Genomic DNA, 14291 nt, shown 5'->3' on the forward strand with positions numbered 1-14291 from the left:
ATTGAGTAATTTCTATCCATTTTGGATTACAGGTAAAAGTAATAAAGAGATCGGGCCGACCGTAATGACGAACATATGTCATTGCATCTTGTGCATATTCATGCATATGACGTGGACTACCAATGTATGTCGCCGGCAGAATAGTTAATCGACCAATATTAGCTGCATTTCCTTCAGTATTAACTGCATCACGTAAATGGATGTACTCCTCAGAACGCAGTTTGGCTTGGTTCAACCTAATGAATGTTAAACGTTCCGTTTCTATTTTTACATACATGTCAACGCAATACTGCTGAAACAATCGACGAAACCGCAGCAAATAGTTGTCAGCATTTTGACGAATCATCAAACGATATGCGTAATAATTCATTGAGCTAACTTTCTTTGTAGTTTCTTCACCTGAAATTAAAAATTTGATAATTAACCATTTCAAAGGCAAATTTTAAAGGCAAACAATACAGACATTAACCATTTTTTTAATAAGCATTATTTTAAATCAGTGTCTTTCACAAATAAATGAAATAAATTATGATACTGATACTCACCATTCAATGGATTTTTCATTTTAATATTAAAATAATATCCATCTTCTCCTTGCCAAAACATCAGCGGGTATTGCAATGTGTCATATGATCGATGAGTTTCAGATATTTGTTGCAGTTGCCCAGTATCGCGACGTGTAAGCACAATATCGCGTTTTTCCAATTGTTCACCAACAATCAGGATGGCAACTTCGTCTACTGTTGGAGCATTAAATGTCCTTTCGTGTGTTCCAGATGGTCGTTTATCTGCTTTGATAACAACTTTATAGTCATCACTTGGCATGCGCTCTAAAGCACTCTTAAACAACCTGACCAACGCATGATGTTCATGAAGCAGACACTGCAAGTCTTGAAGAATTGCTCGCTTCATTCCTGCATTGATCTCTAGGCGTCGATCAAGTTGTTCTTCCATGTTGCCCATGAAATATATTTGTAAAAATTTATTCTGTGTATCTTCGAAAGGTAGTAATGATCCAATTCGATGATGAATCTGTCCTTGTATCTACAAAATAAAAACCAGACAGTATTAACTGGGTTATAAACACTTTTTTCGGTGGGAGAGTAGAGTTCAGAATTAGCAAATATACTACATAGGTACCAATAGATAAAGTAAGTTATTCTTTAACTACATTCTATATAAGTACAAAAATAAATACCTTAAATGTCGGATTAAATCCCCGTTCTTCGATAATATCTGCCCCAAATGACGTCATCTGGAAACAACCATTGTATTTTTGAGTATTTGCAAGAAAGTGGCGTGATTCTTGTGTTTCGCCACAAAGCAATGAATACAATGGCTCAGGTGGCGGAGTCAACAATGGCAATTTCACTTTACCATTAAGGCAGCATAATCCAGGCGTTTCTCCGGAAAACTTTAATGCACCACAATACTCGCAAACTACGTCCATTTGCCCAATGCAAACGCTAGGATGCAAGCTGTAATCATTGCTGCAATCGTATTGAAACGCTGCTCGATTCAAATCAGCACTTGATAAATATCTTGTTCTGCGTCGCAAATTATCTATTTGTTGACCTCTGTTGTTCGCTCGACGATTCTGCATTGCCAACCGAGCTGTTTCACGGGCTGCTTCACTTTGCTCTCGTGATTGAGAAGCACGAAGTCGAGCCATACTATCGCGGCGCTGTTCACGTGCAATTTCTTGTTCTTCTTCAGTCCTTTCATTTGCAGTATTTCGTATTCTTCTTGCATCACGGCTTTGTCGGGAAAGATTCGATCGTCTTGGTCGCGGCATTATTAATTAAACTTCACTTCACCTAAAAACTTAAATTTTTAACCATACCGAGTTTTATAGTTCACTTCACTGTTTATACGAATGGGCAATTGGGCAATAATGTTAATTATTTATTTAATAGAAATAGTTATATTATTGATTTCTTACAAATATCAAATAGTCATCCATACGTCATTACATAGCTGTCATTATACGTCAATTTTGTTATTCCAAGTCTGATTCTTTTTTGTTATACCACGTTTTATAGTGACTGACGTTACATGTCAAGTCACACGGGAATGATGTCGAACGGGATAAAAAGTATCCTATGTCCTTCTCCTGGCTCTAAACTACCTCCCTGCCAATTTTCAGCTAAATCGGTTCAGCCGTTCTTGAGTTATAAGTGAAGTAACTAACACGACTTTCTTTTATATATATAGATATAAAAATCAAGATGTTTTTCATCCCTTTCGTAATGGCTTTTATAGTGTTATAGTTTTTTTTTTTTATATAGATAATTAGAAAAAGATTGTGAAGTATATTTCATTCCGCTAGATAATAAGCGTCCGGATTACATATTTCTATTTTATTTGTCTCTACGCACGCCTCGCTCTGAAACCGGAGCATCCTCAGGAGATGTTGACTTTACAATGAATAATTGTTAAGTGAGATGTCTCACAGGGTATATTACCGAAGATCTGTTTGGTGTGGAGTATAAGGATTGAAGAAATTATAAATTACACCACACAGATTCTCCTGCTTTTCGCGGAGTATAGCAAATAAAGCTTAATTTTGATAAGATTTTTATTGATTATTACATAGTATGTTTTTGTACTTAACTTAATCTTATTTTGTTTATCAAGACTGTCACAAACAACAAGCAGCGCAACAACGTCTTCGTCAGAGGGCCGAGGCAGACGTGAAGCCAGCCCCGAAGATAGGAGAGGCCACGATCTACACCTACCGGATCTGGACAGGCCCTTGCCAGTTTACGACATACAATATGGAGTGAGTACCCGTATATCTTATATCTTTAAACGAGCAATTCTAGTATATGTATAATTGGAATATCGGAATCTTTTGAGTCTTACTTCGGAGGCTTTAGAGGTACATTATTTATTGTCTCTTTGACTTATCTGTGAAACCGAAACGCTAATAGTTTTTGAGTAAACCATTGCCACAGTTTTTACTGAAAGAAATCAGATACAGCCCTAACATCACATGCAAAAGTAAAATCAAGTGACTCCTGTCACTTGGTACGCGTCGCGTAGAGAAGGTACTATGCACGTGTCGGCCTCTTATCTTCAATAGGGTTGTCATAAGTAAATACTTCGAATGTTTTGAATTAGTTTATGGAAAAATAAATATGCTTCTTTTGATTTAATATTTTTACAGTGATTCCTTATGAAATATACTTATGCACCCTTCAACAGTATTTAATATTTCTGTCACACGTATTATACGTTATTATTTTAACTTAGTGAGGGTTTAAGAAAAGTTTCAGTAAACGTTTGAAGGCTAGTTCATTTTCAAATTGTATGCTAATCTGTGACGTTTATATCATTTTATATTGGCGGTCCCATTCATCTGCCCGATGTTAAATATCACGAGGCAATGTGCTAAATGTGTCTACTTTACAACACTAAATAATGCTTAAAATAATTCGGTATTATATTACACCTTGGGACTGAACCCATCGTATGTAAGTACAACTAGCACTTAGCCGGCTATTTTTTAACAGCTGTTGATTGCGTCATTCGTCCGTGTTTATTGTGGTTTTTTACATATTCCTTGTTAACCTTAGCTTATGTTACCTTCCCTAATAAATGTTTATGCTAAAAATCAAGTTGATTCGTTGCTGAGTTCGGGTGTTAAGAAAGATCATTCAAACACGCTATTGCATTTATAATATTAGTGTAAATAAATAAATAAATGTACTACGACAGTACACACATCGCCATCTAGCCCAAAAGTAAGCGTAGCTTGTGTTATGGGTTCTATAATGACTGATGAATATTTTTATAAATATTACTTATAAATTACATGCATGCTCATCACAGAAACATTTGCCAGTTGTGGTAATCGAACCCACGGTCTCTGACTTAGAAAGCAGGATCCCTGCCCACTGCGCCAATAGACCGTCAAGGTATGGATTACATACATTCTAAGCGTTGATAGGTTAGTACAGAGGTTCCAAACTTACTAAGTTAGCGGCGCACTTACAAGTTAAGACATTTGTCGCGGCGCCCGCCCTAGCCTAGCAAATTAATATAGATAGGGGCTTGTCAGTTAGGCAGATAAGCGAAAAAAATAAAATATCCTCGTTATTGAAAGTAATAAAACCACAATAAACAACAATTTTTAACAAATAATTAAGAGAAATAAAACAGCCAAAAACAATAGGATAGCTGACCTTGGTGATCTCCACAATTTTTTTAAGCTGTGGGACAAGCCCGTGACGCCGCTGCACAAAAACTATCAAAAAATTATTGTCTCTATTTTTTTTAAGTATCAACAAGAGGAGCATCTCGCAGCCCACCTCAGAACTTTCTACAGGAACCCCTGGCCTAGTAATTAAGTGGAGACTGTTCAATCTACGTTACGTAGCTTACTTTTCGCAGTTATGTGCGTTCTAAATACCTATCACTGAATTTCAACGGTGACGGTAAACACGGATTCACTAAAACCGAGCGAAACGTTGATCAGTAGACTAACTTTAACTAATGCAACCTGTCCAATGCGGTATTGTCTTTGTACCTATCTGAACGAACGCCAGATGTGACAACTCCGAAAATATACGAGCGAACTTACTGCAATACACTGCACCTCATTCGACCCAGTTACACAAGTTTGCACCAGTACTTCGGCTTTCGGTGATACACTCCATGCCGTGTGGCGAATCCCTACTTAATGTAGTGTGTTTGTCGCATTGTCCTTCATTCACGCAGCAAAGGAACAACGGGTTAGCGTGATTTTCTGCGGGCAGATACTTTATAGGTCGGATAATGACATGGGCAACTGTTAATTTTGAAATAATCCACTGTTTTAAGGGAAATAATTATATCTAAAATCTAAATATAATCTAATTAGTTTTTATTTAGTATTTTCATACGCACAACAAACAATATACATATTGTGCGCGGACAAGTGCACAATATGTATATTTTAAATTTTTTTTTTATTTTTCAAGATTAAAAGTAGCTTATGTATTTAGCTAGGGTATAAAATATCTCCATTCCAACTTTCAGTGGAATTCGTTTTTGCGTGAAAGTGTGGCAATCCTCCATACTTTTTCCTCTTCTAGTTGCGGCTCAGGTTCGCCTGGTCCCTGGTGTCACGTTGACCGGTTGCGATATATTATCTATTATGACACCACTATCTAGATCTCCAGCAGCAGATTCCCTTGTCAGGGGATATAATTTTTATTTCCCGCCCGTGCTAGCCCTGCTGGTTGTATTATATGTTTCCCCAAAAGATTGTTACGTTTATGCATAGTCGCGAGGCGGGAAGAGATTAAATGCAGCGCAGGTTTTTTTCTATTGAGCACTATTGCCTGAAGTGCGGCCCTTTTGTTAAATAGTTTTATTCCTCTATTCCAACATTCATTCTTACAAACTTTCGCATTTTTAATATAGGAGGAAGGAAGTAGGATAGGATAGGATAAGGCAGATTTTGTGTACCCTACGTTCTAGACCAAGGACTTCAATACATTATCCAACACCCGTAAAGTATTTATCAATTGTAAAATCAGTGTAACATACATTAATTTCTAATCATATTTGAAACTGACTAACACGTAAGCTTTCGCAACCAGGTGGTATCCATACATTGTAACTTAAGAACTTGCTTTGTTGAACTTAGCTTCACGCTCGAGTTTTACTTATAAGGTTTCGCGTAATCAATATAGTGAACAATGTAGGTACATATTCACAATAGCTTTGAATATTCTTGCCTTTTCGTCATCACAGGGTTATTAGATTAATTGGTGCATTTTTCTAAATACGACTTTATACGTGATATAAGATTTTTTTAAATAGGTTTGATATGGATTTTTTAATTGTAAATAATATGTGAAATTCCAGCGTCGATAGGTGGAGAAAACTTTCGGTGTTACTTTGTGGAAATATCAATTTTAGAAATTATTATATGCATTTTAAAATGTATAGAGTTCAAATTTTTTTTTATGACGTTACGTTATGCTTTATCTCAAACTTCCTTTATTGTTAGAATTACAGCTTTGCAATTGCGCGTGGTTGAATTACTTCTACCCTTCGATGATATTCGAATTCACGACTACTTACGTATAACTTCTACGTAGCACTTTGACGTACGGATGAGACACATAGACACAGGCAGGTCGTTTGAGATAACAACACGAAAAAGATCAGTTTTTTTCCCCTGCAGTCTCAATACCCTATTTAAAATTACTTTTGGATTTTATTTATATTATTAGGAAGGAAGTAACAAAGGTAGGATAAAGCAGATTATTTTTACGCTACCTTCTAGACCAAGGACTTCCAGACATTAACCAACACCCGTGAAGTATTTATTAAAGTAAAATCAGTGTGGTATACGTATACAATAATTTCTAATCATATTTGAAACTGACTAACACGTCGCGTCGTAAGCTTTCGCAACCAGGTGGGTGTAGTAGGGTGGGTTTTTTTGTTACAATGTAACCAATACATACATTGTAAAAAAAAAAAAAGCTTATTACACGAACTTCTTGCATTCAAATTTTTTTGTGCCTTGAAGTACATATCGACTTAACTAATACACTAAGCCAGGTAAATAAATTGCTACCAATCAGCAATTAATAAAGTGAAACTAATTAAGCAGCCGATGGCACATCTGATTGCAACTGGGAAATCCATTGCCAATAAACTGAGCTTTACTTCCTAGAGCATGCAAGGAACACGTCTTAACAAAATCCCGTTGGAACGTCGTTTGTTTTTTCTAGTTTAAAAAGTAGCCTACGTTACTCTCCTTCCTTTCAAGTTGATTGCTTGTTTAGGGCGTCAAGGAAGGAAATAAACTAACAAACACATCTCATTTATAATATAAGGAAGGATTTTTTACTTATATTTATTTTATTTTATTTTATATCTTGTAATAAAAAAACAGCAATACACACATCGCCATCCAGCCCCAAGTAAACGTAGCTTGTATTATGGGTACTAAGATGACGGACGATTATTTTAATGAATAATATACATAAATACTTATAATAAACACCCAGACACTGATTCGATCATTATTATTATTATTAAAATCTTTATTGCGCACACAAAAACAAAATACAAAAAGAAACACAATAGATAGAATTAAAAAATAGGGTAGTTGTGCAAAGGCGATCTTATCGCTAAAGCTAAGTATGACCTTTCGCGAAAGTAGTTCTAATAAGGAACGTGTTCAACACACAAACATTTTCCAGCTGTGGGAATCAAACCCCACGGCCTTGAACTCACCTATGTACTACTCACATTGAAAGTACAAATTGTTTCTTTAAGTACGTACCTACCTACTTAGCAGTGGCGTGCATAGAGGGTATGCACATGGTATGCAGATGAAGAAAATCTCCAGTATGAGCTATAAATACTTGAGGGTAGGCTTTTTATAACTCGTACTGGAGATTTTCTTCATTTTATATCATCTAAATACCCTGTGCATTCCCTCTATGCACGCCACTGCTACTTAGCTTCGCACTCAAAGCTAGGGATATAAATTGATACGACCAATCAGTGATTAATCAAGTGAACCTAATTTCGCATACCTGCTGTCGGCTCGTTCGTAGTATTGATCCACTGGATCAATTATTACAATGCGGTTATCAGGTGTCACAAGATCAGTTTACTCAATTAGGCGACATGTTCACAGTGGTGTTAGGCGTTAGGGTAAATTGAAAAATGTCACATCGCATTAATATCTATTGCCTATTTGTTGTTGGGGACATATTTGATGTTTGCGCTAGTTTAATTTCAATTGTAAAATTCACCGGTTAGCTAACAACGAGTCAAATTAGTACAGTTTTTAGGGGCTACAATAAACAGCTCTTAATCATTATATAAAATCGCACGATAAAGCTATCTTTGAAGCGATTTAAGCGGTGATATCCCAGTGGGTAGGACTTCGACACTTTACTTTTGGGAGGTCGAGTTCGAATCCCAGCACGCACCTCTAACTTTTCTAAGTAATGTGCGACCTAAGTAATTAAAATATCACTTGCTTCATCGGTGAAGGAAAATATCGTAAGGAAACCTGCTTGCCTGAGAGTTCGCCATACTGTTCTCAAAGGTGTGAGGACCAATCCGCACTGTGCCAGAGTGGTTGACATCGTCCTTAACCCCTCCTCATTGTGGGAGGAGACCCGTGCCCTGTAGTGGGCAGGAAATGGGTTGATATGATGGTGATGAAAGCTATCTTTCATGTTAAAAAAAATGTATTTCCTTCGCAATACTAATGGGCTTATTACCTTTTGTTAAACTAAGCGACGTTATGCAATTAACAAAACGCCATTAGCCTGTTCACATCCTCCTCAGATAAAGCCTCAGAGAAAGCCTCCGCTCTCAAAGGACAGATGGTTTAAGAGTGTAGACCCATCCTTCTGCTACAAAGTATAACCGAATTACGAAATACTGTTGAACCCTCCATATGAAATCACCCTGTAAAAATATTAAATCAGAAGAAGCATATTTATTTTACAAACTAACTCAAAACACTCTGTTAACTTATGACAACTCCATTGAAAATAAAAGGTCGATTCTTTAACTAAAAGCCCAATACTTAACAGGTTTTGAATCTGTTCATACTAAAAGGATGTATTTATATTATTTCTAATTTTAGATAAACTGTCTTTACATGTAGGAACTATACAGCTTGTTCGTGTTTTTTGTAAAATGTGTCTGATTAAGTATTTTATATATTGTAGGTAGCTAATTGTGTGTTTAATTTCCTGTAATGTAGTTTCCTTAATGACCTTGTTCGTAATAATATTTCTGTTCACGCTCCTAAGGATGATGGATCTGTGGTGAGTAAAAAACGTAACTCTGCATGACTGACTGTATTGTATCCTACTATTAAATTGTTTAGATGCTTTATATATCCAATGCTAGTACCTATATAATATTGTATCGCTATATTACGGTAGGTAAGTAAAAACCTTCGACAAGAATGTCTGAATTCAATAAAAACCTGCATTCAATATGTTGTAGTCCTGAGCAGACGGAAAATCTACTAAGATTAAACTGTTATGAGTATCAATTATTATTTTTTTTTTTATTCAAGTAGGGGTTGATTGATCCGGGTTTGATTCCCGAGAGAGGCAATTTAGGAATTTATGATTACCGAGTTTTCTCTGGTCTGGTCTGGTGGGAGGCCTTGGCCGTGGCTAGTTAGACCATCCTACCGACAAAGACGTGCCGCTAAGCGATTTAGTGTTCCGGTGCGATATCCCGTAGAAAATTATTAGGGGTACCCTACCATACTCGTTAACAGGTCCATGCCCGCTACCATCATAGACGGCATCATCACTTACCACCAGGTGAGATTGCAGTTATGGGCTAAGTTGTAATGTAATAAAAAATAAATAAATATAAGATAATGTATTGATATAAAAGTTTATACAAAATGTTCTAAGATTGTTTGATCACATTTTTTCACGTGTATTTATTTATTCTTGGAGTAGGTACTACAGGTTATCTCTTGTCTGCAATCTCATGTAGTGGTAAATGACGATGCAGTCTAATATGGTAGCGGACTAACCTAATCGGTTTCTATGCGACATCGTACCGAACGCTATATTGCTTTGCGACGTTAGGATGCTAACTAACTAAAACTGAAGCCTCCTACTAGACCAAACCAGAGAGAATTCAGAAGTTATAAAGTCCTAAATTGCTTCTTACTTATTAGACCCTATGGTCACCACCACTGTGCCAGGAAGGTGGTCAAGATTTCTGTGAGCTAGTTTATTTAATTATTCTGTACTTTTCTAGGAGTTTGACATAGTGATGTCAAAAGTGAACGGGTCCCTCGGGTTCACACTGCGCAAGGAAGACCATAGCGCTTTAGGACACTATGTACGCGCCCTAGTGAGGGAACCAGCGCTAAGTGACGGCAGAATACAGCCGGGAGATAGGATTGTTGCCGTAAGTTTATAGTAGATTATGTAACGAGTATGCAAAATTTGTATTTCGCAGTCAATGAGGTATAATGTGCGCGAGCCGTAAGCGAGCGCGATTAGGAAGCCGAGAGTATCATGAACAATGCATACCCATTCCATAAAACCTCATCATCACTATTGCTCTGCTTTCCAACTTAAACTTAACATTTTAAATTATTAATAATAATCAACCACAAGGAAAAAATGACATACAGCATGTAAAAAATATACATTCAAGCGCATATTTTTGTACTTAAAACGTAACTGATTATGAATTGCGTAAAAAATAAATGTTAATTTATCATAGTTAAGAAGGTACGAAATATATGTTCATTTAAGAAAGTATTTATATTACTAATTTAAGTCTCATAAAAACACAAAATAATCCGCACAAAATAATTTGTATTAAAATAAAAATGGAAAATCTTTATAACTTGCTGTGAGGTTGCCGGAAATCAAGAATGAAAGACAAGTGCTGTAATATTCACTTCTATCATGTCTCAAAATTCGATTCATATGTTTCACACGACTTGAAGACCATTAGTTCAGATATCATTTTTTGTATTGTTAGTTCAAGTTTCAGTTCAATTACTTGTGTGTAAAGTATCGTCTTTTGCGGACCGCCTAACAGCAGTGACTGGTGGCCAATCTCACAAAGAGGTTTGAAGTTACTGACAGCCACTCACGTACGCAGTAAAGTCAAGTAAATTACGTAGCGCTGTTTAAGTACGCCGGTTACTTAATAAAAGCTACGTAAACAATATGATGATGGCTGCAAGCATAACAATGTTTTGCTACGTAAATTATTAAGTATGGTGGTACAGGAATTTCTTCTCAGTGTATATCACTTATACTAGTGACTTACTAGTATGTCACTTTCGCGTTGTTACCTAGATGCTATCGCCATTTACTTGATCAAAGTTTTCAAGCTACGTTCACCTCTTCTTTATTCTATGCTACTGCTGCTAATTTTTATCAGGGGTAGCGATTGCTTATCATAAGGCTACACGAAACGCTATTGTCTATTTTTTTAAATCAAGATGTAAACTGTAAAGCTATATGACTATGACGAGGGTTGAATATAAGGGGTGCTGAACCGGTAAGCCGACACCGTTCTTTAGTGAGCATTTTATGTAAACCGATGCTTAATCTATAAGTTAGGATAATATTGGTAAAGAATGTAAAACTACTTAAGTACTATGGACATAAAAAACCTTTGGTATTTATAAAAAAAAACTATAATATATAGATTCTCAACATCACCATCATCATCATCCTCAGCCTATGAAATATGTTCCAAATCTAGGTACAGGTTTCCGTACTAATGGGAGAGACCATACACCCACCATTCTGCTGTAATGCGGGTTGGTGGGCTTTGAAGATTTTTATCAAATTTTAGTGATGATAACCGGGACCGCCGACTTAACGTCGGCTGACAGTTTCAGGCAGATATTATTTGACAGCTAAATCCTAATAACCAACAATTTTTTAGTCGCGACCTGGGTATCGAATACTTCTCGTGGTCCATCGTCAAAATTGTAGTAGATACGTAGTAAGTCAACTCGGTATGGCTTTGCTTGTGCGCCTCCACTTTCAATCAGTATACAAAGTAAATTTTAGTATACTCGCTATATACTCATAGCACACAGACCAACGAAAACATGCCTTAAATTAGGTGTAAAATAAAAATTATATTTACAGGTAAACGATACACCCATGTCGAACATGTCGCATGCAGAAGCGGTCGCATTTTTGCGTTCTTGCGGCTCCGAGGTGCGTTTGCGACTGTACCGCGATCACGCAGCGACACCCCTGTCTCCAATGTCACCAAAAGAAGAAGGGCCTACAGATTCTGATGGGCCGATTAATAAGCCCAAACCACCACTGAGGTATCTCTAAACTAACGCAATATACAATCTAATTATGTTCGTTATCTCACAACAAACTGGCGACGTTTACGTTTATAAATTTAGCCATAGGATCGGCTATAGATCTCAATGTCCATTGCCACATCAGCTTGTAAATTATTTGGGCTATGTTGGTGATTCGGATCTTGTACAAATTCCTTTACCACGGTAACACATTTAATATTATTATATTGTATAGTAACTTTGTCCACGTTACTATGAAAATAAGTATTTATTATTATTAAGCGATAGTGGCTGTCAACGTCCGTACGTACCGCGATATATAGATAGATATAGTGGTTGAACACGTCTCTAGACACGTCACACCGGAAGATCTGAAAGCTGAGTGAAGAGCTTTTTGGGATCGCCTAGTACTTGTCATTATTATATGACTTTTTTTTGTGAAGATATGGCAAAATAAGTTTTGATATACCGACAAGTTTGTTCTTAAAATAAAGTCCACCAATTTACACTTGGCCAGCGTGGATTACGGTGGAATCGTCCCCTTTATGGGAGGAGTAATGAGTTGATATAATGATGATACCTACACAAGGCTCCTTTTTTAAGGCTCCGTCGCACCCCAATCGTTTTTTTTAAACCAGAACTCCTTTCCAGAGCTGAAGCAGTATCGATGCTATGTGATCTCGCAGCGCGTCGTCTCACACCCGATGCTGGGGATGGTTCAAGATCCCCTTGCTTGTCACCGCGTAAACATAGAAAGCTTACTAAGGACAACAACCACTATGAACAACCTAACGGTATTTAAACGTTTACTGTTACTGAAAAAAGTTTATTTTATGCTCGAATTAATGTAACATATTATAACTTATCTTCGAAAGATATAACCAATGCGATCGTTGATTTATTTTTTGATGACCGACTGGCGCAGTGGCCAGCGACCCTGCTTTCTGGCCGTGGGTTCGACTCCCACAACTGGAAAATGGTGTGTGATGAACATGCATGTTTTTCAGTGTCTGGGTGTTTATCTGTATATTATAAGTATTAATGGATATTATTCATGAAAATATTCTTCAGTCATCTTAGTACCCATATCACAAGCTACGCTTACTTCGGGGCTAGATGACGATGTGTGCACTGTCATAGTATATTTATTTATTTAGCTGATACTTTTGTATAAATGATTTAAAAATACTGAATGTTAAGGATACTTTACAGCAAGGAGGCTTTTATATCTTAAGAAGTCTTATCATAGTCCTGGGATCGATCTCCGGTAGAAGAAATTATAGAATTTTTATATTTTTCAAATTTTCTCTGGTCTGGTCTGGATGGAGGCTAGTTACCACCTTTCCGATAAAGACATCCCGCCTAGCGATCTATAGAATCTAATAAATCGTTGAATAGAATCCGACATCTCACCGTAACGCTTAATCGAAACGGGAGAGGGTTAAATATAACTGTTCTACCCCTAACCCTAGCCCGCTTCCATCTTAAACTGCAACCTCACTCACCAACAGGTTGACATGTGCTAACTTTTCTTTAATTAAAAAAAAATTAACGCTTTAAAAAATCCATACATTATAATATTGTTGAAGTAATTCAATGTCTTAGCCGAAGCAATTATGATTGCCTGAAAATCTGGCTACAAAAGGTACGTTTAAAAAAAATTATGGTCGTGTTGTTAAAAAGTTGGGTCGTGGCATTGCATCGAACAAAAGTTTTGTAATTAAGGAATGTGAAAGCGATGCGATTTCTGTGAAACTGAACTTTATTTTGACTGTAATTCATGGCAAAACAAAGACTTAATTTATTAGTGTTTGAGTGTAATGGGTACTAAAAAACTACAGTCAATACAATAATAATATCAATTCCACGTCGCGTTACTGCAAATAGGCCTTCGGAATAGGCAATATATTCAAATCGCTTATGGTTATCAACGGGTTAAAGTGATATATAAAATATATTTTACGATGTATTATTTAAAGTAGTACATTTTTATTAAAATGTTTGTATTAAAGGTAAATTTAACTAAAAAAATCTTCAAAGTAGACATACAATATACATATGAAACTAGCCAAAGAGTAACTAGATAAAAAGTCAAAGAGTATTAGACTGGAATCTTATACCGCCATAAGAGATATACAATAGCATTTAAAATTAACACTATTATAATAAAGGCTGTAATAATGGAAACCGTAAATCGTTCAAATGAAATATCAGGGTGCATAAAGTAATATTAAATTGAATCCAAATGAATCAATTAAAAGGTCACGAAATTTATAAATCATTAACGGCCAAACCGACAGCGCAACGAAAAACTTGTTGTAGGTATATATTTTATTCATCCGAATCAATCGTTAGAGAGATTTTTACACAAATAAATCATACCGATATACGATTTATAGAAATAAATAACGATATCTGTCACAAACAATGCAATAAATTTACTGAAGGTGGTACTGCTCTATCGCGCATAAATTCTAGCCAACAAACA

The 14291-nt window shown here is 36.3% G+C and overlaps 1 protein-coding gene across 2 annotated transcripts in view; it reads left to right on the forward strand.

Moving 5' to 3' along the window:
• LOC120627486 overlaps positions 1-14291 on the forward strand; it is a 168560-nt gene that overhangs the window by 144725 nt on the left and 9544 nt on the right. For both annotated transcript variants that reach the window (XM_039895489.1, XM_039895490.1), the window contains exons 6-9: positions 2638-2782; positions 9766-9918; positions 11634-11821; positions 12455-12597. In XM_039895489.1, coding sequence (XP_039751423.1) covers positions 2638-2782; positions 9766-9918; positions 11634-11821; positions 12455-12597 — 629 coding nt within the window. The remainder of the gene's footprint in view (positions 1-2637; positions 2783-9765; positions 9919-11633; positions 11822-12454; positions 12598-14291) is intronic.

The sequence above is a fragment of the Pararge aegeria genome, chromosome 11, assembly GCF_905163445.1.
Source record: "Pararge aegeria chromosome 11, ilParAegt1.1, whole genome shotgun sequence".
Classification (NCBI taxonomy): domain Eukaryota; kingdom Metazoa; phylum Arthropoda; class Insecta; order Lepidoptera; family Nymphalidae; genus Pararge; species Pararge aegeria.